The 27,610-nt window shown below is 37.0% G+C and overlaps 2 protein-coding genes across 4 annotated transcripts in view; both read left to right on the forward strand.

The window, feature by feature from the left end:
• Positions 1-27,610, forward strand: part of LOC139148518 (neuropilin-2-like) — a 64,422-nt gene that overhangs the window by 36,670 nt on the left and 142 nt on the right. The window contains exon 4 of the mRNA XM_070720008.1: positions 26,980-27,193. Within this exon, the coding sequence (XP_070576109.1) occupies positions 26,980-27,193 (214 nt within the window). The remainder of the gene's footprint in view (positions 1-26,979; positions 27,194-27,610) is intronic.
• LOC139147888 (uncharacterized) lies at positions 1,195-9,958 on the forward strand. 3 transcript variants are annotated; one of them, XM_070719100.1, is made up of 6 exons: positions 1,195-1,284; positions 3,497-3,612; positions 4,653-4,910; positions 7,319-7,460; positions 8,070-8,796; positions 9,554-9,958. In XM_070719100.1, exons 2-4 carry the CDS (start codon positions 3,547-3,549, stop codon positions 7,328-7,330), a joined length of 336 nt encoding a protein of 111 aa, XP_070575201.1. In that variant the 5' UTR covers positions 1,195-1,284; positions 3,497-3,546; the 3' UTR covers positions 7,331-7,460; positions 8,070-8,796; positions 9,554-9,958. The 3 variants fall into 3 exon arrangements, with proteins under 3 accessions (XP_070575201.1, XP_070575199.1, XP_070575200.1); XM_070719098.1 differs by lacking the exons at positions 7,319-7,460; positions 8,070-8,796; positions 9,554-9,958 and adding an exon at positions 5,364-5,566; XM_070719099.1 differs by lacking the exons at positions 7,319-7,460; positions 8,070-8,796; positions 9,554-9,958 and adding an exon at positions 5,410-5,560.

Raw genomic sequence — 27,610 nt, forward strand, 5'->3', positions numbered from 1 at the left:
CCTATGCCCATGCATTAACATACCTGAGAATACCATTTTTATTTTGCTGGCATCAATGACGTTAACTTGAGTACATATGTGGAAATTTGAATTACCGCATTTGATATTTTAAGTTGTATTTTCATCCTTTAAATTTAAGAGAGTAAGAATATCATCAAAATACTCGGATTACACGTCAAAGGTTAATTTGCCAAATGTTTACATTACATTTCATATTGACGTCATTTGGATATTATGCTGATAGTTGAGTTAACATTTTGCCATTCAAAGGTTAATTTGTCAAATGTTTACATAACATTTCCTATTGGCACCACTGGGATATTAAGCTGATAGTTAATTAAACATTTGGCCATTATTTGACAAATCAAATGATCTTAATTGTGATTCACACCCGATTCACTATATCTGATATTTCTGTCTGGTACTACATAATTTCACGGGAACAGATTCACTCAAAGTCTAGTGTTTTGTTTAGGAGTTAATCTACGGTATAATTTGTATACGTCCCCCAGAAAAGCGTCAAAGTCCATCCACCACGACCAATATTTTCGTAAAATAATTACAGTTATAAAAGACCTACAACTACTAGTCTAGGACCATCATAGGTATACTGTGTACAATACAATTGCTATAACAAGGTGAATCTAGTCTGTTTCATGGATGTCTCACAATTGATCTGTCAGTCATTTGCTTCTTTGCTTCTTCACTTGTTTGTTATTGTTTACTTGTTTGTTTTTGTTTACTCTCTCTATTTGCTTATCTTTTTGACCCTTTTCTATTTTTTATTTTTTATTTACTTGTTTACTGTTAGTCACATCTAATTCAAGAAAGGAGGTGGGAAGTTGTATGCAAATGAGAACAAGTGTCGCGAAGTGTAGCGAAGCTAAATTAACACTACACTTGAAAGCGTAATGTGTTAGGAGTGTTGGTTTATATTTTATAAAGCATTCTGTAAAATTTGTACATCGAGTTTCTTTGATGTATTGTCAAAATAAAGCCATGAATGGCGTACTTGATTGCTTGTCATGGAAGGATATGCCTGTGTAAAGCGGCCCTATTGTCACAAACGCCCGGTCACCCCCAGGCCTGGGTCACCCCGGTGACCGGGGCTGTACGAGGAATCCCCAAGTCACTTCAATGCGCGGCCACGCGATCGCGTATGAGTTGTGTTTGTTACATCGTGGGGCGACTCAGCGTACATCGTACTGCAGCCAAGTCTCACCATTGTAGGGGAGCAGCTGATGATCACGTATTTTCGTCGACTGGTGAAGTTCTCTCTTCCACGTAAGTATATCTACCTCCATGGTATCAGTATGCTGCCGCTTTAGCTCTGCGTAGCACTGCTGGTGTGGCAGTGTGTGTAACTGCACAGTGGCTCGAGGTCACGTTTTGCCGTCCGACCCAAATACCTCGAGCGCGAGCTACTGTACTGCAGCTTGTCTGTAACACAGACGTTCTGTTGAGTGGGTAGTTTGTAAAAGTGTAGTTTATGCTACGTTCGGACGTTCTGTTCTGTAGCCTTTTCTTCAAATGGTGATAAGGCTACGGAGGAGAACGTCGGAACGTAGCGGAAACTCCACTTTTACAAACTATCCACTCAACAGAACGTCTGTGGTCTGTAAGCCTAAACACGTACAGCATCATAGGGAAAAATTGTGAGACTCGAGCGAGAAAATGACGCTTCCCTTAGTGAGAATCTGTTCTTATTCTCACCGCTGAATCTTAAAATAATGTTTTTCTACCGTTATTCTTTCTTGCATATACCCTTATTGTAAATTGTCGAATCCTTGGTATTCTATGCCATCTTCTGCAATCATATATGTATTTCTTACCCAGAATTACTAAAAAATTGCCAGTGAATGAATCATCTTTTGTTATAATTCCTACGATAACATTCTCTGGAAACAATGTTATTGAAAAATTACAATTTTTCAGCAAGAGCGGAATCAAATACCCGGTTTGGGTATGGAGCCGAGCAGAGCTGTGATGGGTACAAAAATCAGGGAAGGTGATTGCAATTGTGAAATTTACTGATACTTCATACGACTGGAGATTACCATGATTCATTATGATAATTGTACCGCTGCGATTCCCCAGGGAAGGCAAAAATATCCCCCATGTTTAGAAAGATTCACAGACTGTTTTAAAAATTCTGAAAGCATATTTATACTCACTATTCTTCTCTATTCCAACTTTAAATGAGTTGGAAAATTATGCTTGATTAAGATTAAGATTAGTCATGCATATTTATTACCTGATGTTATATAAGTTATTTATAGCTACTGAAACCCTGCAAGGTTCACAAGTCTGTAGGGAATGGCATTCACCCCATTATCTGAGCACCAGCCAACCACCTAGCCTGCCAGTCTGCGAAGTTCATTGCTTCAATGTATTCATTTTGATATTTACATGCCCACAGACTTGGCGAAAGTCTAAAGAGTGCAAAAATGTTGTCAGTTTTGTATTGGAAAAAAATTGTTCCTTGTTCCTTTGGCAGCCTTGTGTACATACATGAAAAGTGCATTTGCTGAAATTCCAAAATTTAATTTCTTGTACACAAATGGCCTTATCACACTTATTTTAACCCTTAATAAATGAAATTAATAGAAAAAATGGGAGAAGCCCTGACCATTATCATTAATTTATGGCCAAGGGCAAGAGGAAAGTCCAAAATTAACAAGGCTTGGCGAGCATGCTTATTTTGGCTTTCAGTCTTGCCAAAGCCTATAGATAAATATTAATGGTCAGAGCAGAGTCTGTTATTTCCATGATATTATCAACCTGCTGCGAGGGCACATAAACCCATGTATTCAGGCAACAATATCTTCATGGTTATAAATGCTGTATCACATTTAGTTACATGCGTATATATGCAGGACATTTTCAAACAATTTTACCATTATCGACCAGCATCGAAAGGATTTTAACAAAAGTCAAAATAGAAGTGTGCACATGTATATTTTACATCTATCATTAAGTGTCTACTTGGATGTTAAAAACGTTGAAGGGCTTCACTTGCCCGGGTAACCATTAAAACCGGTCAGTACATTATGTTCACCGACCCGCTAACTCCCCGGATGTTCCTTTCAAATCAATTCACTGATTTGCACCCACATCAAGGCATGTAATAAGCATTGATGCACAGTCATGCCCACCCTAAAAATTTGGCAAATCTGGAGATTTTTTAAAAAGTGTATAATTTGGCCCACAAGCACTTCATTTTGTTTTTGTGATTGATTATGATCGTTGTACAATTGACTATTTACATTTTTGCTGAAAAGTTTCAATGTTAGCATTATTATTCATATTCACGGACATAAAAGCAAACCATGATTACTGTGTATTTGTGGCATGGTAATACATAATGAATGAGTATATGATTTTACTAATCTTTTGACACATATCCATGATTATAAAGTTGAGTATCCATTGTACAGACAGTGAGAAATAGGACTATCTCAAGATTCTAATTGTATTCATTGACATTTGTCTACAGCTGTTAGTATACCTCATGTAACCTGGTAGTAAAGCCTCAGAGGTATATGTATGTGGAACGTAGAAGGAACAAGAATCAAAAGATTGACAACTGATCTTTTACAAATCCTTCATCAGGTAAGATTTGTTTTAAATTTTTAGTCATTTTTTATTTTTAATTTCCTGCACATCTTGTTCATTATCAGTTAAGATTTTCGCATGCTCGGTTATATTTGGCGGAGTTGTAGTTCTTTCTTCAACATCAACTCCCTTGACGCTCTGTACATAACTTATATAATACATGTAAGTATTTTAGAATATGTGTCTGTACTCAGTACTACTGTAGTCTCCTTGGCAAAAAAATCAACAGGAAAAAATTGAGCAAATGAAATTCATGAAGTTCCTTTGTTTCAAACATAGCATCCTAACAGCTGAAATAATTATGAAGAATTCTGCAAGCGTTTTAACCTTTAGCCTCTTTATCATCGAAGATTGTTTTTATATACTATATTTTTATATGAATATTTTAATAATATGTATGATTGTCCCCAATCATGTTTCATGTTAATTTTGATGTTCCTCAGTAAACTACAAATACTAGAACTCGCACTGTTTTTTAGACTCACAGTATAAAACTCAATGGTTTTAGGTACTTGGCTCTTCAAAGATGTATGGCTACTTTGATGTGTGCATTTCCAACCCTGCCATTGACAACACATTATCTTGTCAAAGTTTCAGATGCCTGGTCAGAATGTCATGCCTAAATTTGTACATATTTTTAATAGTTTCACATAGTTTGTTGTGTGTTGTTTATTGTTTTATTGTACTTCATGCATTCATATTTTTATGTATATTTTATGGAGCCTGTTCCAGGTCTTCCCTTGAAATAAATGTATAAATGAATTTATTGCTACTTGCTTGAATGCACGTCTTGACCTACATTATAGTTTTCTTTAAAAAGGTGCACAATCATCAGTGATTACAATGGGTTTGGTGCAAAGTTATACCAGTGATGAAAGGTTTAATTAAAATTACAGAAGTCATAAACAATCAAGTTTTCTTATCTTAATGAATATAAAAAGCCATGTTTTAGGATGAACTGATGTGTAAAGTAATTTCAGCAATGTGCAGGAGATAATATTTACATTACATCCTTGTTAATGTTTCTTTTCACCCAGTCAGATTCGAGATCCCTTACTGAGGCAGTGCGTCCCATTGTCATTGGATACTGGTCTGACAACCTGGTGAAAAACAACATGGTGAAAATACCATCCTCCATTGCAAAGCAAATACACAGTGTGTGGCTATGCAAACAGCCAACACTGAACAGAGATGGTGGTGTTGTCATCAATGCAGTGCAAAAACCCATGGAATTGAGGGAGTTTTTCATCAATATATTTACTTTCCTAAGGCAGTGGGTCCTTGCTGTGGCACAGGTTTGTACTTACATATATCCTGTTCAGTGTTTCCACGGGCTAAATTTACCACTAAGCCATTCTGGCTAATTGAGACCAACGTTGACTAGCTAGAACTATAGCCATCCAAATTACATATAATTTCATCTGTGATTTTGGCCAACTGACAGCTGTATACTCAGGTCCTATCAGTTGCTACAGTAACAATATGACATTAAACTGGTCCCATAATCATTTCCATTCAAAGTAATACTTACCAGGTCCATGGGACATTTGTGATTTTCAAATTTAAGTAGGACCATCCTGAACCACAGATAGCTAGTGGCAATGAAAATAAACAACTATTTTTTATGGAACAAACTGCTTTCTTTATAGGATTCACAACAAATTTTATTTCCCGTGTGCTTCACACTTATGTGACTTGCACTTTTGTAAATGTATCAAGACGTATCATAAGTATTGCATTATTTACAGGGTAACTTCAAGATGTTTCCTTTCTACCCTTTCCCTTCTGCCTCAGTCATCAAGTGCTTTCAGTTCTCCAATCACAGAGTCTAATTTTTAAACCAACTGTTCACTTTGAGAAGGTGTACTGCAGATAATCACATTTTGTACACTAGGTGTAAACAGTCGCCTCTTTCTATTGGTAGTCCAAACAATGAATGCTTTAATTTCAAATCAAACTGGGTGTATAGGAATAAATTGCGAGACTGGAGAGAGAAAGTGACGCTTTCCTGCAATTTGTGAGAATCTCTTGTCAATTCTCACAGCTACCAGTGAGAATTCAAAAGTTCTCACCGATGAGTAGTGAGAAATGTACTCTTTGGTGAGATAATAGATTCTCACCAGTTAGAATGGAAATTCTCACTAAGCACTGTGAGAATGGTAATTTTTAAGCTGAGAATGAACCAGACTCACCATTCATTGGTGAGAATCAGACTTGTTCACTGGTGTGAAACAATGTGGTTAATTCTCGCAAGTGAACAATGAGTCTGGTTGATTCTCACCAGTGAATGATTAGTCTGGTTGATTCTCACTGTAAAAATTACCATTCTCACAGTGCTTAGAGAGAATTTCCATTCCCATCGGTGAGAATCTATTATCTCATCAAGAAGTGCATTTCTCAGTGCTCAATGGTGAGAATTAAACTATTCTCACCGATAGCAGTGAGAATGGCAATTAAGAGATTCTCACCAATTGTGAGAAAGCGTCACTCTCGTTCCAGTCTCACAATTTTTTCCTATAATGGCCACTTGATGTCTTACAGAAAAAAAAAACTGATTCGTCTCTTATTCAAACACTAGCCATGGAAATTCAGCAAACTATTCCTGGTACACTTTCATTTTTTGTAACTAGTCCTACCCTGCAACTCTGCGGACAACCTGTGCAATTATCGTTTTTGCTTACTTGTAATCGAACACGACTTAGCATGTCGCAGTGTGCTGCTTGTTGTTCAGCATGGTAAACATTCAACTGGACAATATCCTGGCAATATCTTCATGCAAATATTATGACCTATGCCTATCCACAATACAGTGTTACTCAGTACTGGTACACATCATGACAGAAGGTGACCGCTAGCCTATCCACAAATACATGTACACGGTATGGAAGATGACCCAGGCCTACATGCACACGATATGGAATATGTCCCAGGGCTATCCTCAATCCAAATGCATTCACATGGTATGGAAGATGGCACAGACATATCCAAAATACACACATAATATATGCAACGGAAGATGACCTAGGCCAATCCACAATACGCATACATGCACACAGTATGTACATGTAAGCTGACTCAGGCCTATGTAGAATACATAATGGGAGATGACCAATGTCTATCATCAATACAAACAATCTGTACCTGTATTGTATTCAGGATAGGCCTGTATCATCTTCAATAATGTGTATCTGTATTTGTATTCATGATAGGCCTGGGTCATCTTCAACAATTAATGTTTACCTGTATTTTATTGTATTGTATTCAGGATAGGCCTGGGTCATCTTCAACAATTAATGTTTACCTGTATTTTATTGTATTGTATTCAGGAAAGGCCTGGGTCATCTTCAATAAAAACACTGTACCTTTATTTGTAATTGTATTCAGGATAGGCCTGGGTCATCTTCAATAATGTGTACCTGTATTTGTATTCTGGATTGCCCAGGATCATCTCCATAGCGTGTACATGTATTTGTTGATGGTTGACCGGGGTCACCTGCGATGCTGAGTAATTGTATTGTGGATAGACCTGGGTCATCTTATTTAGAATGTTTACATGTGTGTAATGCTTATCATCATTAGGGTTAAGGACATTATGAGTGTTTGAAATTCATTAACATCCCATCATCAAATGTATTTTAATCATTCAGGTTATCATTGTCATTTAAAGAGTTAGTAATCATGAGTCTATCTGTTTACAATTCAGGATCAGCAGTGAATGCAGCAATGTCAAGGATGAGAAATACCATTGCCTTGACAAAGAGCAATAAAGAACAAAGTGGAGGGCTTTGAATAGACTTTGCCATGACATTTACAATGAAAGATGAATGGAAATGATCAAACAACAGGTAAGTTTTTTCCTTTTCAGTCCTTACTCCCAAGTATATATACACAAGTGGTTGTTGCAAAGATGTGCTGGAACTGGTATCTTGTAACTTGCACAAAGTGTTTTATATTAGTTGTCTTTATATAGCTAGCATGTTTACGATTACAAGAATACTAATTAGAAACACAGGTTCACTGATACATTTCTGTATTTTAATTGTCTTTATATAGCTAGCATGTTTACGATTACAAGAATACTAATTAGAAACACAGGTTCACTGATACATTTCTGTATTTTAATTGACATTGCCAGCAGCAACTATGTAGGTGCATCAGCTTAACACTAATCCATCCAGATACTATACACAGCATACATGTTACAGCAATTCTCATTCTTAAACTGAGCAGGACATTGGTTGAGCAAGAAGAAAACGGTGTGGTTGAGATGTCTACGTTAGAGAAATATGTATATAGCGGAGAGAAAAATAAATTTATTTGTTTTTTTTACACAAGAATTCTTTGATATTTAACACACAAATAAACTAACTTTTTGTGAAGAGAAATTATATGTTTTATGTTCCATGATTGGTCCATGATTGTCTTCCATGAGTTTATTATTATTACTATGTTAGGGAACAGGTGTGTATATCCATGCAGAAGAGGAAGCAAGATAAATCCAAAACCGACTTTAAGGCAGCATTTTACCACGCAAAGAAAGAAACCAGCTACCAGGGACAGTTTTCTCAAGATGAAGACAGTGGGATTGCACCTCCATTTGGTAGAGGATTTCCTATTAGTCAGTATGGTGGACAGACGTGAACCCTTACACTGCTCAGCACACAGATTGTATGTACATGTATGTTAGGATCAAAAACTCCTAAAGGCCACTACACCTACCACAGACAAACAGTGGGCAACTTAACAGATATAACCCGCAATACTAAGCATCATCATATTGCAGCTTGTACACTGAACTGTTTAAGGTAGTCCAGCTCAAAGAGAGGAAAAATTCAACTTTCAGAGCACTGAGAAAACACAATTATTATTTCATGCCTCCCCTCAGTATCATGGTGATCTCAGTAGTATAATAACAAACCTGTAGGTAATTGTCACTTGTGATGATTGTTTATAAACATTCCATTATCACTTTTTCTGCTCCAGAGGTGTACATGTCAATCAGGACCCAGATTTACATATACTGGTCAATAACATTGCAATGTGCACATGTATGATATATATAGGTACTTTGTTTCCCATTAAGCTTTCAGAAGAAGAACAAGAAACTAGAGTTGATATTAAAAAAATTGTGAAAAATTCATCAAAAGATACAGCTACACTGCAGCCCAAATTTCATTGGGAGCTGTCATTATTTACAGCCTGGGGGGGGGGATGTTGGAGGAATTTTGTCGGAAACTCTAAAATTTCAAGTACCCGCCCCCCCCCAAACCATGATGAATTTGAGAACCCCCTTTCTCTTACATGGAAATTTTGACTGACCCCCCCCCCCCACACTCACTTTTGAAAACTTAAATTTCAATACATGTATTTCTATAATTTACATAAATACAGCAATAGTAAAGACCATTCAAATCCTAGTGTACCCTGCTAGATAATCATTGGTTATCTCATGACGGTTGAAAAAGGTGAAACCAACAAAATGAAATTCAAAGTCACAACAAAACATAGATGTCAAAGGTCACACTATAACCAGTATACAACTACATACAGTATTGTTTAATATGGATGGGTATCATAACAGGTCCTCACTGGGATATCTGATAGGGTAGACTTTGAAAGTACTGATTGAAGAACATGCGGAAGGCTGATGGGGAAAGTGTCCGATGGGCTTGCTCCTCTCCCTTGCATATACTCCCTTGCATGGAAAAATTTGTAGAAATTGATGTGTGCATTGGTGCAGTTTGGCGTAATCTCAGGGGTGTTTTCAATGTGTAATTTTACTGAGTAAAAATTTGTAGAAATTGATGTGTGAAGTGGTGCAATCTGAGAGGTACATGTTTCAATACATTTTGCACCTTCTTTCTCTCAACATTTTGAGTAACCCCCCCCCTTATCAATATTTTGAGTGACCCCCTTCACATTCCTCTGACCCCCCCAGGCTGTAAACAATGATGGCTTCCAAGGAGATATATCTTCAAGCTTGTGCGATATGGATTTCAGGCAATGTCAACTTGTGGACAGGGTACAGAGATTTATGTTGCAGATTATTGCAAATTGGACTAACTCGTGAATACAGTACATGAAGTCCCATTCCATTATCAAGAGCAAAAGCTCAAAACTACATCTGAAACTTGCTTTGGAGATCAAAACTATTGCTTGCAATAAGTAAAAATTCATGTTATCAGAAAATCACAAGCACACCTTTAGCAGTCTGACAAGCTTATGAAAAATAGATATTTACAAGTATATATGTTATCAGTACTTGTTTACTTGTATTCAAGGAATATAACTTTAAAAAGAACAGACATGGAATCAAATGATTAAATTCTATTTTAGCTCTGCAGTTAGTGTGAATGAGCTTATTTTTAGCTACTATAGTCTATAGAAGCTATTGGGATGGGTATCCGTCCGGCGTCTGTCTTTATGTATGTATGTCTAATTGTGAGGCGTCCGTCCTCTCAAATATCTTGAGAACCGCCATACTTACTGATTTGATATTTGTTGTGTAGATGATTTATATGATTTTGAGAAACCGATTTTTTCAATTTTTTGATCTTGTTGAAAATATCCAAATTAGTGCCAAAAAGGCGTTTTTGGTAAAAAATCTTCTTCTTCATAACCGCTGGTCAGACAGCTTTATTATTTAATATACAGATCCCAAGGGATAGCCCAACTTAGATTTGTTCAAATTGTGATGATATGTGCAAATCTGTATTTTTAAGGAATTTTTTTGTCATTTTTGGTCAAAAAACTTTATTTCATCAAAACCGCTCATCTGACAGCTTTGATATTTGGTATACAGGTTCCTACAGATAAACTTAATATGATATATTGAATATATGACGAAATCTGCAATTTTGTTTTTTGGTGCTATTTTTGCCATTTTTGGTCAAAAAATGTGTTTCTCAAAAAGTACTTGTCTGATGCCTTTGATATTAGGTATACAGGTTCCTAGGGGTTGTCTTAGTGTGATATATTGAAATTTGATGAAATCTTCAATTTTCGTATTTTTTGGTCAATTTTTGCCATTTTTGTTCAAAATATTTGTGTTTCAAAAGTTACTCATCTGATAGCTTTGATATTTGGCAGACATGTTCTTAGGGATGATCTTAATGTGACATTGTGAATTTTTACAGCTGTCCTGAAATGAGCTAGCAAAGATTTCCACCCTCTTCATCAATAAGTGTCAGAAATAGTCTCTACACTCTACATAACACAGTACTAGTTGAGCTCTATCCGCTGCCATTCACTTGCTTACAAATGAGAACTTTTAATGCTACCAATATGTCACAAACCATTAAAAGACAGTTTCCATGTTGTTTAGAAATGAATGTATTCATGACATCAATTGTCAATTGGAAAAAGCCCTCCACTACATTTCTTCCTCAGTGACTTTGCTGTGCTTCACTCACTCAGTGACACCCCCCCCCCCCCCACTATTAACCATCATAGATCACAGTGTCCCACCTTTCCAAATCCTTGGAAAAACACTCACTGAAACCGACAGGTACTATACCAACAAATTTGTCACACATAGTTATTCTCTGGACTCCACAGCATGGCTCTGTCAGTCACTAGGTCACTTTACAACCAACTTTACAACATAACAACCAATACTTTGAATAGGTCTAGTGGCCCCAGTTCAGTTGGTTAAAAGCAACATATTTGAGAATAGAAAACTTTGTGAACCTGTTTTATGCAGCTATAGGTATGATGCATCATTTTCCTCAGAATATTTCAGATTATGTACAATGGTCAGTCTTAGGCTTTATGTTCCCATTGGTATGCCTGTAAAAATATGCAGCCAAGTATTAAAGCTGTGTATTGTGAAATTCTCTTGTTACACAGTAAAGACTTTTATCACAATACTGCATGCTGATTTACATGGGATAATGATCTCATCCCCAATCAGCTGTACACTGATGTACATGTATACTTGAAACTTCCTCATGTATGTAAGATTTAATTGATTCCTCCAGTAGTTCAAATTACATTGCATTTGTAACCTTTGTAATTAAGGAAAATATATGTTAGTTTTTTCCAAGGCCTGCATATGTAAGAACACTTGGTTGATTGTGTATCACTCTTTTACAATGTAATACAGATATTTTAATGGTAAATAAAACCTCCTAACAAGCTTTTATACAGCATAACATGTATTTCTGTCTCTGTCATATCGTAGGATGATCTACCGGGTATGTGTTAATTTCTCTAGTGTTTTTTAAAATGTATTGTCATGTATTATTCAAATAGATGTAAGCCATCTTGAATATCACATTCATACACTGTGCCAAATGGCAAGTTGATCAATCTTGAATCCCACCAATTTCAATGTGTCAGAGATATTATGCATATTTTATCATAGAAAGCATTAATGTTTTCAAGAAAAATTTAAGTAAACGTTTACGTGTCATGAAAATGTATATTCTCCAAAAAAAATATCAGTTATCTTTCTATGTACAGTAAAAATACATTTTCTATATGATATTTTTTCAAAGAAATATCACATATTAGAGGTCTTGTTGCATTGTGTACACACATTTAGTCCCCACGGAGGTAAGTTCAGTGAGGGACTTACGGTTGCATGAGTCTGTGCATTTGTGCATGCAGGTATCTCAGACATGCCTGAGCCAATTCTTTTCATACTTGGTACAAGGACATAAAACTATGAAATACATATGCAAAACCATTGTTTTTGGCGTGGCGTGAATAATTAGTACTAAATTGCATGATTAGTGAATTTTGAAAAGCTAGGTTTCTAGAAAGATGGTGATGAAATTTAGTACTGGTGTTGGTCACACAACTCTGATAACAGACAAAGATTTACATCAGTATTTTGTCAATTTATTGCAAATTTGCATATTTAATGAATATTTATGATAAGTGTAATGTAAGGAATCCTGCATCAAATTTGACTAATGTGGTACAGATGTTGATCTCCCAGGACCACCATAGTGTGCAATGGCATTTAGCAGTGTTAAGTCAATTAATTGCTAATTTGCATATTTGATGAATTTTCATAATTAAGATGTGTATAGAAATTCTGCAAAGTTTACAAAATCTAGTCCTGTAATAGTGTGCAAAGACATTTATCAGTATCATGATAATTAAGGTCTAATTTGCATATTTAATGAAATTTACTTATAAGCGTAATACGTTAAGAAATACTGCATCAAATTTGATAACACGTCACAGCACAGTTCCTAAAAAATGATGTACAGATGTAGATCTTTCAGTGTGGAATTTCACTTGTTGAATTTTTCATGGAAACAGGCAAATTTATTGCAATTTCTCTAAGATTTTCAGAAAGCCATGGTTTTCAGGAAACAGAAACATTTTTACCTCACATTTGGTATATGTACAAAATCAGTGAGAGGCTATCTTATAAGATGAATCAGTTCATTTGCATATCTGTGTATGTAAGTATGTATGTATGTCTGTATGTGTGTTTGGGTGCGTGCGTGTGTGTGTGCGTGTGTGTGTGTGTATGTATGTCAATTAAGATTAGAAACTCCTAAACCGCAGCACCTACCATCTTAGCATTTCAAGTACAGGTGCACCCAGGGGTGTAGTTGAGAATATGTTCAAATGTCAGTGCCAAAAATATGCAAATTAGGGGAATAAAGGAAAAATGCGGCAGCTTGCTAAACTCTGTAACCTTAGGTCGTATTGGGTTGAAACGTGGTGTACGCAGGTTCCTTTAGGTATACTAAGTAAGTTACAGAGTAAGGAGTGTACAAATTGAGGTGAATATGTATGTTTGCATTTTTGGGGTTATTAGTCCCCACGGACGAAGTCCGGGGACTTTTAGATTGGGTCATGTCTGTCCGTCAGTCTGTCAGTGCGTACGTCTGTGCGTCCGTCTGTTAACGCAGATATCTCAGACATGCCCTGGTCAATTTCTTTCAAACTTTGCACAAGGACAGTACCCTACCCCATACAGATGCACGTCGATTTGTTTCACAATGCGATCAAATTTGGCCGTGTTAGAGGACTTTTTTGTTTAAAACTCCATTTCTCATCGTATTCATATTGCAAAAAGGATGGAGTGACACAGTTTTTAGTCCCCTGGATGAAGTCAAGGGGGCTTATAGATTGGGTCATGTCAGTCCGTTCCTCCATCTGTTCGTCCATCCGTTCACGCAGTTATCTCGGATATTTTGACAAAATGTCACGTGACCTCAGTGACCTTTGACCTGAAATATACATATTTGTCCATAACGTAGTAACCACAAGTGCTACACCCTTCATATATGGTGTGATGGGACACCTTATGACGCCACCTATTGTACCTCATTAATTATGTGCATATCTAATTTGAGCGAGCCAATAGAGCTGGATGTCTGATTTTTGGTATAAAGGGATAACTTAGCAATACAATTTTTTTGACAAAATGTCATGTGACCTCAATGACCTTTGACCTGAAATATACATATTTGTCCATAACTCAGTAACCACACGTGGTACACCCTTCATATTTGGTATGATGGGAGACCTTATGACGGCACATACTGTACCTCATTAATTATGCACATATCTAATTCTGGGCAAGCGAATAGAGCTAGAGGTCTGATTTTTGGTATGTAGGGATTAATTAGCAATACAATTTTTTTTTGAAAATGTCACGTGACCTCGATGACCTTTGACCTTGATTACATATTATATATATTATATATATATATATATATATATATATATATATATATATTATATATATATATATATATATATATATATATATACAAGTTCTATACCCTCCAATTTTGATAGGATGTTAGACCTTCAGATGTCACATCTTGTACCTCATTTATTATGCACATATGCCATTCTTGGCTGGCCAATACAGCTAGAGGTCTGATCTTTTTTCCCGATTTAGAACCACAACTGAGACATGCCTCATGTGTTTCAAATTGGGAACAACGACATAGACCTATGTGCCCATAGATCTCAACATATACACTCCAGTGATACTTCTTAATGACCACATTTCCCTGCCCCATCAAGACTAATACTCCTATTACAAGTGGGGACTATGTCATTGTCAATGACTTGCTTTTTTTCAGTGTTTAGTCAAAAAAATTTCCCTGAGACGGCTTGTCCGATTGCTTTGAAAGTTGGTATCCATGTTCCATTGGATGACTATAGTCAAGTTTATCCAAATTGTAGTGAAATTCTCTTGTTGGTAATATTTGGGCATTTTCTCAAAATTTTTGGTCAAAAAACTACTCATATGATAGCTTTGATATTTGGTATAATGGTTCATAAGCTTAATCGAAATGTGATGTATTGAAAGTCTGATGATATCCACAATTTTGTATTTTGGGGAAAATTTTTGTCATTTTTGGTTTAAATAATTGTTTCTCAAAAAGTACTCGTCTGATAACTTTGATATTCAGTAGACATATTCCCATGGATGATCTTGGATTGGTATGATTGCGATTATTTTAATATGTCAAAATTATGATGACATATGTAATCAAGTATTTTTGCAGCTATTTTTGCCATTTTTGGTCAGGCTAGCCTGGCATGGTTGTCAAAGATGTCCTCCTTCATCAACACATATGTCACAAAAATTCTCTATATAACATAAGAGGCTCTAGCTTCAGAGAAATATCTTCAATTTTGTGTTTTTGTGAAGTTTTTTTCGGAATTTTTGACGGGAAAAAATACAGAAATAGTTCCTTGTATTGATTGGAAATTAGGTTTGTAAATCCCTACAAATGTTGTCATACATACATTGCATGTTAGAATGAGATAAACAATTCTGATATTTTTATTATTTTTCTTTGTCGATCTTGGTAAAAATATCCCTACAACAATCACTTCCGATGCTGGTTGAAATTTGGCATGAAAGTTCCATTGAGTTCAGTACCATTATATATTCAGATTGTGATGACGTGAACAAAATTAATAAATACTGTGAAAAAACTTGTTCTTATTTTATACCTTCAGGAACATAGAGTATACAATGTGGTTATTTAGTAAGCATTTTCTATGGTAATTTAAAACTGTATTTGGTATTGAATAGCAAAGCTGAAGGTGATTTTAGCAGGTTTGGTCTCCAACAAGTACATTCCATAGGCTTTTCAATTCTCTCTCTCTCTCTCTCTCTCTCTCTCTCTCTCTCTCTCTCTCTCTCTCTCTCTCTCTCTCTCTCTCTCTCTCTCTCCTCAGGGATGACGAGATCGATGTTTATGTGTATCAAGGTTGTAAATAGTTTACATATTTACATTTTCTGCCATTTGAAATCATAATTTACATCAGAGACTTCCGAGTGCAAAATAAGGAAAATACAAATTTGACTTTATTTAATATAAAATACAAAAGTTAACAATAACAAATGAAATCTAATCGAAGCCTTTTTTCTTAAACTTATCATTTACAAAACTACGTAACTGCGCTTTGAACTGTGGCAAACTTTCGGTATTCCTACATAGACGAAGGAATACTATATCCAATTGTAGAAGTACAAACTACATATCTAGCTGCTGTCTGAAAAGATGGAATGTACAAATCAGCGTTGCCAGAACTTCGAGTATTGAAATGATACATCTAAAAACGCGGAAACTGTAAATAATCAGGTGAAAAACCATTCATTATTTTAAATGTCTGAACAGCGACAAAATAATTAATAAGTAAATCCATAGATAGCCCATTGACGTGAAAGAAGGAAGCGAGAAGACACCGTAACATGTACTACCAATATAACCCTCCCAGCTCTCTTCTCAAGTTTGTATCACAGTACGTCGTTTATTTCCCATACTGTAACAGTACAACAATAAATAAGTACAGTAGGAAATTAAAAGTTGCATTAGTCCATCTTTCTCCTATTCCTCTTCTGTAACAAGAATAATCTCAAGTGAGGTTCCATGAATTTACAAAGGAAATAGACGCATTTCATTCTATAAATAAACCCATTGAGTCCTGACAGTTGAACAGATGAATGAAAACTCGTTGCTTGAGCCAACGTTACAGAAACATTGACGCTTTTATGGGCGAAAACATTGGGGCCATATCCTCCAACTTGAATAACGCAAGAAACGAAATATTATATTCGCCTTATCCCTTACACACGATGCGTATCTGAAGGTGTAAATCTTACATGAAAAAACGGAACAAAAGCCGTTTTATTGTACAACTAAAATAGCAAGGTTGCTTGTCAACTCGAAAGAACGGAGACCATACTTCGTTTTTCTAACCCACTGACAACGCTCGGCTAAACGCAAGACTAGACTCTGAGTGTATAGGTTTGAAAACCATTTAAAAGTGCAAATGGAAATTGTAACGGCCGGTTTACTGTGTATCGTGAAAGAAAGAAAAAGGGCAAGCGCGCCGAGTATCGAATCCGTGGAACTTTGCAGTGAGTTCATTTTCTAATGTAGCTATTCAATTAAAAAATAAAATGAAGGGTAATTATCAAAATTTAATTTAAAATATTTTAGGCGAGCAGATGAAGAGCATTTCAGCCTTTTTCTAAATATATTAAATTTTGCCACAAGTTAAAGTGTGAGAAATAGGGAAAAGGACTGGTGAGGATGGTACATTGCGGCAAATCAGAATTTTGCTTGGAAAACTTCATTCAATATTTGAAAATCATATCTTTTTCAAATGCTGCTTAGCTAACACCTGATTATTTTCTTACTTTCCAAAAGTCAACCATATCCTAATTTCTATTAGAGTTTAGGCGTGGTCTACTGGGAATTCCCTCCGGAACGTAAATAATGGACACCTCGAAATCAATCAAAACAATGAACCAAACAGTGACGTTGACATATATCACTAATATTATCAACCAGTGTGGTGGCTATCAGGTGTGCTTGGATCTAGTGTGGTGTCATTCGTTTTGACTACAAGTCTGACCTCCCGCAAGTCAATTAATGTTTCAACTTTCGCAGATTTGATTTTTTAGTGGATATTACGGCTCAGCAGATGATAACAGCGGAGTGTTGGCATCTCAATTTCGACAGCCAACGGTTCAACGTAAACCGGGAGGAGCAGCAGGAACTCAGTCAAGGTGAACATCTTTACAGTCCCGATGTTAAATATCTTGACCGTCATGGCATTTCAAGATATAGGAAAAACTTCCTGTGGCTGAATAAAATTATTTAAATTAATGTTCTTGGAAACGGTAGCCGACTGGTTTTGTGTGAGGCCTAGCAGCTAGGCGATGTTGCCGTGAGTGTGTGGGGGTTCGAATCCCATTTGGGTTATAGTAAAAAATATATTTCTAAAATATGTACAATTTATTAGTTCCCTCATCACAGTAATAAGGTACGAAAGGAGCGCTAGTATTTTAAACGAAATGATAGAGCGCGGTCCGTTGATCAACTTCATATATTAATTTTGCACCGGAGAAGTTGCATGAGCATACCGGTGGCGAAAATGAACAATTAAATCATGTCAATCCTTTCATTTATATCGGATATACTTCCAAATATGTACACTGTCGGGAATAGGCTGATTCATAATTAGGTGGCGAAGTGCCAGGAATGTAACGATGAAACATTCATGAAATTGTGATTAGCTTAATCGTAATATTCGCGGAATGCTTAGACATCAATCTAGTTGTCATGATAACTCGTCTCGTGCTCCGCCTCTTCTTAGCATAGACCACTCCTAAACTCAAATAGGAAGTCGGAAAATGGCAAATTGGAAATAAGGTTGCAGTCGCCAATTCCCACCTGCAGTTTTGAAAGGTGATCGGCATCACACAAGTTACCTAACATCAATGAAAATAGACACTTTTCTAAGATAACTATCATTTACAATGACATTTGTATATGAAAATACTGACTGTCCGCAAAGTACCATCTTCACAAGAGTTTTTACCAATTTCTCATAGTTTCACCGGCGTTGAAAACTTGTTCATTTCGAAAAGGGCCAAAGCGCGCTTCATCAACGTGAAGAAACGTTTGAAAATTGATGATTAGCCTAATTTCTTTTTTCTATTTGTATAGATTGTATCGCCTTTTCTACGACAAATGCGACATTGCAGACGCTCGACAGCATGACTCATTATCAAAGAAGCTGGTCAACCCTATAACTTACCGGTCGATCGGTTAATCAATGAATGCTACCCGAGGTGTGAAAGTTGTCATCTCACATATATTTCAATCTGTCTATGGAATGGTTTATTTCAGAGGCCGAACATCGCCCTAGTCGTAGAACGGAGTCATATTCGGCACACCACGGGTATTCCTGTTCCTATCCCTTCCATTCCCTCATTTGACATGATCAACCCACCTTTATAATTTCAAGTTGTACGGAATTGAGTATGTTTTCAGCCCCTTTCAGGATCAAACTAAATTTTTTGGACACAAAAAGATGAAAATGCTGTTTGCAACGACAGTTTGCTCATACGACGAAAATACTTTCTTATTTTAGAATTTTTTATTACTATTAGGATTATGTTTGTACAATAGGCCAAACCCGGAATTCGAATCGACCACGGTACAAACAAAGCCATGTGCGCAAACGCGCATAGACGTGCGTGTATTTCCATACGCGTTTGTACACATGTGGGCTTGTTTGTACCGGCATCACGTGATTATTGGGCGTACTGAGTCTGTAGAACACATCGCGTCCTTTTTATTCCGGAGTAGAACCATTGCCTATTAGTTATGTCATCAACTTGGTTCAGCAAACTAGCACAACAACAACATAAAATAAATGACAAAATTTAAAGTCATAGAGCGATCACTCCCTATGTTTATTTGTATACCAATTGATCAACTTGGCTTTTCCTTAAACAACTTAGGTTTGCCACCCAGTAAGGCTATATTTTGGGAAAATGTAAACAAATCTTGGTCGGGTAGTTTTGGCTTTTTTTATTAATTCTTTTCTTGTTCGAACTCAATTTCATATTTCTTGAGCTATAACATTAATATCTCAGAAAAACTGTCATAGACCAAACCTGCATGTACACTTGAAAATTAAATTTCAAGCTATTGAGTGCTGTTGTTTCAGAGAAAACAGACACTGAACAGCTAATACCGATCCGTGTACCACCTTCCGCAATGTTTATGATTTTATAGAGAAGTTTCATCTTTTGGTGCATGGCACTCTGATCTGAGGCTTCTTGATGTTTTCGTTGTTTTACTGCAAAACAGCTGTACATGTATTTTCCTAATTTGTTCAGTGTCTGTCTCTCTGTCCATCGTCGATGTTGCATTCTCATTGTCATTGTTTGAGTAAATTGCAAATGAAATATATTGAAGAGCCGATTCATGACGTATGAGTGGTATTTAGGAAATTTAAAGCGCAGTGGTCGTCGCGCTGCCCGTGCGCGATTTTTTTGTTGATAAACATAAATGTTTGTAAACAGAAGTCTTGCCAACTTCAATTGGAGTGAGATGGGGCGGTCCCTCACTTTGTTAACGCCTTTGTAAGACTCAACATCATGCAATAGTAAAATATTGAGATCGGAAACGAACTTCAGTGGTGTATTTCTATCTATGAACTCATGTAAGGCTACGAACATTGAGACACTCTGCACATTATGTCGCCGAGTTTACTGCACGCAGTCACAGTGAACAAATGGGTTTGATCACGCGGTCACGCTGGTTGTACACAATGCTATGTACAGCACAGTAAAAATGCATCACTAAAATGATCAACATTGTATATATATGAAGACCAGGAACAAGCACAATGCCTAAACACAAATATTACACTCAAGACCATGATCGGCAAGCCAGAGCAGCACAAGGGAGGTGTTGTTGCTTCGATAATGGAGAAGGTCACCGCGTTGACATACACTCAGCTCCATGGCTCGAGCGAGGCCCGTTCAACTGATTCAAGGAAATCATGATCAAATGTGATCTCAATCCAGCGTGTAATTACTGTTCAATATTCAGAAGATATTTAACTCAGATTAATTGACCTTTTATTGCGTGTTAGATTTGGAAAGGTGGTATGCTTGTGACAAATCAGCCGCCATATTATCGACAATATCGCAAACATAATAATCAACCCGTAACCTCATGCGGCATTCTCGGATATGTTGTCAACAAGGGGGGGAACCCCTCAGGAGCATGCGCAGTGCGACGACCACTGCGCTTTAATTCAGTTCCACTTGTTGTTCTTGATAAAGACGCCATTTCTTTAAATACGCGGTTTACTTTGATGATTTATCCTCTTCAAGTTAATCACTGTCACAGAGCAATAATACAATAATATCCTTTCAAAAGCTGCTCTATGTCACAAATTTTGATGAACTATCAGTGTTTTCTGACAAAAATATGCCTTATTGAAAATGCTCTTCCTGATAATGTAAGGGCATCGATCTTAAGAACCAATTTATGCACTTACAGTCGGAAGGCTATCTATTTCACAATTTACCGATGTATAAGTTAGTTGCTGTGTTTGTATTTGCGTACTATATGAAGTGTTTTTGTTAATAATTACGCATGTGCGAGTGCTCGGTGAGCTTCACAGTGCCATGCCTTCGAGAGGTTAAATAGCTCCGTACGAAGGTTACAGAATTTACCTAAGATCGAGGGTTTAGGTCGAAGAAGAAAGAATGACGTTTTGGGGAATTTTCTGTTATTTGAATAATCTGAAAGGTTCTCTATAGAGGCTACAGGGCACTATACAAGTGACAATTTTTCAAATTAAATATGTTCGAGTAATTTTGTAAACATTTTTAACAACACTCTGTAACTTTTTGTTGTATTACTTGAATTAACATCATGAAAACGCAGCTACATTCTTAAACCCCCTCTCCCTCAATAAAGTGACCATCTTACAGCCCCTTACACCTCGCTACACTTCGTTACGTTCGCTACACCCCCTTCTCCAATTTTCACAAAATTTTACTCCTAGACTTGGTTACACCTCGCTACACGTTCTTAACTACGCTACAAGATGGGTGTCTCTCTGGCGAGTAAAAAGTGACCATCTTACAGCCCCTAACACCTCGCTACACTTCGTTACGTCCGCTACACCCCCTTCTCCAATTTTCACAAAATTTTACTCCTACACTTGGTTACACCTCGCTACACGTTCTTAACTACGCTACAGGATGGGTGTCTCTCTGGCGAGTAAAAAGTGACCATCTTACAGCCTATTACACCTCGCTACACTTCGTTACGTCCGCTACCCCCCTTCTCCATTTTCATAAAAATTTTACTCCTACACCTGGTTACACCTCGCTACACGTTCTTAACTACGCTACAAGATGGGTGTCTCTCTGGCGAGTAAAAAAGTGACCATCTTACAGCCCCTAACACCTCGCTACACTTCGTTACGTTCGCTACACCCCCTTCTCCATTTTCATAAAAATTTTACTCCTACACTTGGTTACACCTCGCTACACGTTCTTAACTACGCTACAAGATGGGTGTCTCTCTGGCGAGTAAAAAGTGACCATCTTACAGCCTATTACACCTCGCTACACTTCGTTACGTCCGCTACACCCCCTTCTCCAATTTTCACAAAATTTTACTCCTACACTTGGTTACACCTCGCTACACGTTCTTAACTACGCTACAAGATGGGTGTCTCTCTGGCGAGTAAAAAGTGACCATCTTACAGCCATTACACCTCGCTACACTTCGTTACGTCCGCTACACCCCCTTCTCCAATTTCAAAAAATTTTACTCCTACACCTGGTTACACCTCGCTACACGTTCTTAACTACGCTACAAGATGGGTGTCTCTCTGGCGAGTAAAAAAGTGACCATCTTACAGCCCCTAACACCTCGCTACACTTCGTTACGTCCGCTACACCCCTTCTCCAATTTTCACAAAAATTTTACTCCTACACTTGGTTACACCTCGCTACACGTTCTTAACTACGCTACAAGATGGGTGTCTCTCTGGCGAGTAAAAAGTGACCATCTTACAGCCTATTACACCTCGCTACACTTCGTTTACGTCCGCTACACCCCCTTCTCCAATTTTCACAAAATTTTACTCCTACACTTGGTTACACCTCGCTACACGTTCTTAACTACGCTACAAGATGGGTGTCTCTCTGGCGAGTAAAAAGTGACCATCTTACAGCCCCTAACACCTCGCTACACTTCGTTACGTCCGCTACACCCCCTTCTCCAATTTTCACAAAAATTTACTCCTACACTTGGTTACACCTCGCTACACGTTCTTAACTACGCTACAAGATGGGTGTCTCTCTGGCGAGTAAAAAGTGACCATCTTACAGCCTCTAACACCTCGCTACACTTCGTTACGTCCGCTACACCCCCTTCTCCAATTTTCATAAAAATTTTACTCCTACACTTGGTTACACCTCGCTACACGTTCTTAACTACGCTACAAGATGGGTGTCTCTCTGGCGAGTAACGACGCGACTGCTCTTTTACAACTTTACCGTTCTATTCCATACTTAATATCTACATGCATCACCTCAACATATCTTGAAAATTATCATGTTTTAGCTTTCATCAATCACCAACGTACCCTAGTATAGTTTTTAAATTATTTGTAGGGGTCCCTGGTCCTTTAAACGAAGTTCAGGTGACCCTCTCTCTTTTACTACTCTCAACTTTCTTTCTCTTCTTAAAGGCATAATTATTCACGATATGTAAATCGATGGCAAGACCGAGCTGTTCCATACCAGACTCTCTATGTGAAAATAGTCCCATCTAAAATAGGCTGCGCATTGATATATTTCACTGTAATTAGACTTGTTTTCCTAGCATTCGCTACACTCGCAACACCTAAATACGTAGCGAAGGGGTAGTCTATAAAAAGTTTGCACCTCGGATCTTGCAGTGTATAGTTATTCAGTCAAAGTTCCCTGTGTACAGAAAGGAGGACCATTCAATAGCAAGGTGAATCCACTCTGTTTCATGGAAGTCTCACAAATTGATTCGTCACTCGTTTGTTTGTTTGCCTGTTTATTTGTTTGTTTTTGTTTACTTGTTTTGTTTACTCGGTCTATTTTTTTTTCCTTTTTTACCTTTTTTCAATTTTTTTTTATTTTTCAATTTTTTATTTACTTGAATGTGTACTTATATCAGTCAGAGTTCCCTGTATTTTGACTATATGAACCAAGATTTGCTTTCCTCGAGGTTGCTTCCTCAGTTGCAAAGGGGAATCTCTGAGCGCGCATATGAGGCTACCCTGAGAACAGACAACGAAATGTGCCCTGAGCGAGAACATTGACCCATGGTTGACCCAATAGGCGCTAGGCTCGTCTCAACGCGAAGCCCCTATGATAACAACACAAAAGGTTATCATATTGGCTTCGAACCCAGCGCCTGTGGTTGACCCTAGGAACGCTAAAGTAATTTTCATATCACTTTCGGTTACTGAGATGAAGATTTATTGGATTGCATTATGACAAATATCAAAACAACTTGAAGATGTGTAATATAAATCAAGATTTGATGATCGTTATGTTGTTACGAGCCATCGTTCATCATGTTTGTTTTGCAGTTCCCCGAGCTTTCGGGACTGGACGAGCAGGGCCAATGAAATCGTGGCAGACTTTAGAGGTTTGGTACGTTCCATCAGGACGCGTAGCGTAGCATTTTATTGTCACGTGATAACCAGACATCGCGTACGTGTAGCTCAGACGTTCGGGACTGCAAAATACACTTCTACACGTACATGTAGTCATAATTACGTATTTTCTAAGATTTTCTTGATATTTTCCCGTGAATTTAGACAAGCAACCTCGAATTGTTAATCAGCAAACATCTTTAATATCAGAATATTTGCACCAATACAAGAATGACTAGCTATGGTTTCTGACGTAAACGAAATAATGAAGCCTCATTCCATATTTTAGCTCCGCTGTCAGCTTAGGCGGATATGTGGCGGTGTCCGTCGTCCATCGTCGTCATCTGGCGTCCACCAATATTCCAAGCTTTTTCTTCAAAACTACTGGCCCGATTCCTTTAGTATTTAGAGTACTGGTCCCCAGGGATAACCTAAATCAGATTTGAACAAATTGTATTTTTGAGGCTATTTTTCCTATCATTGGGCAAAACTATTATCCTTAATGGCGGGTCTGACAGCTTTAATATTTGGTATACAAGTCCCTCAGGATGACCTCATACAGATTTGTTCACATTGTGATGAAATATGCCAATTTATATATTTAAGGTAATTTTTTGTCATTTTTGATCAAAAATCTTTAAAAATCTTCTTCAAAACTGCTGGTCAGACAGCTTGAAATTTGGAGAGAAAAGAGAAGCCAGGACATCGCGTTATTTGCATAAATTTGCATAAATTTACTCTTCTTTATCATGCAACTTACGACTGCTTGATTAGCTAAAAGGTGAACCTAACCAATACTACCTAACCAATACTTTAATCTTGGGTTAACAAATTAATTCAAATTGAATGAAATAAAATTTTTTACAAAAAAGTGATTTTGAGCAATGTACGCTGTGTTTCCTGCAGCGCCCTTCTGCTTCGCTCGGAATACCGTAAATTAGTATATAGAGTAAAGTAAGGGAGCCTTCAGTAATTACAGGGGGTGGGCAAAAGGAATTTCGCGCACACCTGTACCGTAAATTGTGAACCTCCCCCTATCCCCCTGTCTAAAATGTGATCCTCCCCCTTGTCCGACATTCTAAAACTTGACCCTCCCCTCCCCAACCACTGCGATATTCTCCCCCCGGAATAACTGAAACAGTATCAGCTAATTTACATAAGAGTTGGTTCAATTGTTATGTTAGTTTTCGACAAAAAATTACAGAGGGGAAGACTGGTGTTTTTGGAGGGACAGTCGCAATTTATCACGCAAGAGTTTTTGAAGAGATGTGGTATTTCACACATTTGAGGGAGGGTCACCATATTTTGTGCAACTATAAGAAGGCAAGATGTGGCTGATTTAGTGCTTCATCCAAAAATATCAAATCATAATACATGGAGTCTATCAGGCAAATTATTGACAATTTTCCCCAACAAAACATGCTATATCTGTATATTATAATATGTTTGATAATGTATTTAAATGTACTTTGCTTGAATTGGGAAGTAAAATGTGCATTTGTGTACAAGAAATTGATTTGTGAATTTCATCTAAAAAGTTGGTTCACTATCCATGGTGTCTATGATGAAACTATGAATAGTTTTTTCCAATACAAAAATAGGTAAATCTTTGCATTTGTGTACTCTTGATTATTGATATTAATGTTCTTGATTAGACTAGAGTGGTTACAAGTCTATGGTTTTGTAAGAAATTTGATTTTAGAATTTCACCGAAATGTCGATTCACTATGCATGGCGCGGTCTATGATGAAACTATGAATATTTTTTTTCAGTACAAAATTAGATGAATCTGTGCATTTATGTATGCTGGATTATTTACATTATTGTTCTTGATTAGACTAGAGTGGTTACAAGTCCATGGTTGTGCAAGAAATTTGATTTTGGAATTTCACCGAAATGTTGATTCACTATGCATGGCGGTCTATGATGAAACTATGAATAATTTTTTCAATACAAAACTAGGTAAATCTGTGCATGTATGTGTGCTTGATTATTTATATTAATGTTTTTGATTAAACTAGAGTGGTTATAAGTCCATGGTTGTGCAAGAAATTTGATTTTGGAATTTCACTGAAAAGTTGATTTACTGTACATGGTAGTCTATGAGAGAATTATGCACAATTTTTTCAATATAAAACTGACAATATCTTTGCATTTATGTACATTTGATAATTGATATACACTTTTCCACCTGTTGCATATGTTTTTGTCGCTTGTCTTTATCAGTTTAATTGTTCAAGGTGTTTAATGTAGGATACCATTGCATCTTCTTTGCTTGTGAAACTTATGGAGTGATGTGTACGTATTTTGTTGGTGATTTCCTATTCAGGAAATTTCACACGGACAATTAGCCTAAAGTTTCGGCAATAAAATCAGCTTCTGTCAAAAGTGACCCTCCCCCAAAGATATGTTTATAAAAACTGACCCACCCCTTGAACTGTTTTCTAAAAAGTGACCCTCCCCCAAGTGACCCTCCCCCTTGAACTGTTTTCTAAAAAGTGACCCTCCCCCAATTCCCTCGGCCCACCCCCCTGTAATTACTGAAGGCTCCCTAAAACACAGCGGGTAGCAATTTTCCCAAAATCATCTGACTGGCCACCCCTAATTAGCAGACCTTAGGCCTAACTAATTTATTTGTAAATATTAAGATCTTACATATTCGGGACCCTCTGCCGGCAAATCTGTGCGATTGAAAGTGGAAACTGATAATTTTTTAGTATATCCTAGAGAATTTTAAAAACAAATAAATCTGAAATAAAATATTAAATTCTAGGCAAGCGTGGATCCTCACTCTCGGCAGCGAGAAAGAACAGGCCGTTATGCTTTTTTCCTGTTCAGAAGATAAGATGTGACATGACATATAATTCCTTTTAATCCATGGATATTTTAATTCCACAGGTAGACATGCGTATTTATGTCTGTTGCTACCTGTTCGAAATCGAAGCGTTTGATGGAGCGTCTCAATCACATGCACTACTGGATAAATTCATTATCTACTATAATACTGCAACGATGAGAGTCACGACTACGAGGCGAAGTTTGTACGTTCATATTTATCAGGATGCTATGAGTGCACCCTCAGTATATGTGGACTACCGCGCCATTGAACTTGGTAAGATTCATACAAACAATGACTTGACTCCCTCCGATATAGTTGGGCGATTCGCAGAAATATTTCATATCGTTTTGGTTTTTTTTGTTTTGTGATCTAATCTTTAAATCAAATTATGATACATAATCTTACTACCGTACAATTAAGAGTCTGCTTCTCGTTACACATGTATGAGTATATATAAGTAAATGTATGAGAATTTTATGTAATTTAAATGTAAAAACATCTCTATTATGCACCAAATAAAATTCGCTCGAAACGTACAGCTTACAGAAAAAAACTAGGCATCGTATCAAAACTTGACAGCTTATCCGTAACAAGTATATAAAATTATACAAAATTTACACCTTAAACTGACCGTGTGGTATTCAATCGCCGACAATGCACTAGTTAATTGTTTTCGGGAGCTACAGTTAG

The sequence above is a fragment of the Ptychodera flava genome, chromosome 13, assembly GCF_041260155.1.
Source record: "Ptychodera flava strain L36383 chromosome 13, AS_Pfla_20210202, whole genome shotgun sequence".
NCBI classification, from domain to species: domain Eukaryota; kingdom Metazoa; phylum Hemichordata; class Enteropneusta; family Ptychoderidae; genus Ptychodera; species Ptychodera flava.

Coding starts and splice junctions, on each gene's coding strand:
- LOC139147888 (XM_070719098.1), top strand. CDS start 3,547: ATGTGGAACGTAGAAGGAACAAGAATCAAAAGATTGACAACTGATCTT. Junction 3,613..4,652: donor TTTTACAAATCCTTCATCAG/GTAAGATTTGTT, acceptor CTTTTCACCCAG/TCAGATTCGAGATCCCTTAC. Junction 4,911..5,363: donor GGGTCCTTGCTGTGGCACAG/GTTTGTACTTAC, acceptor CATTATTTACAG/GGTAACTTCAAGATGTTTCC.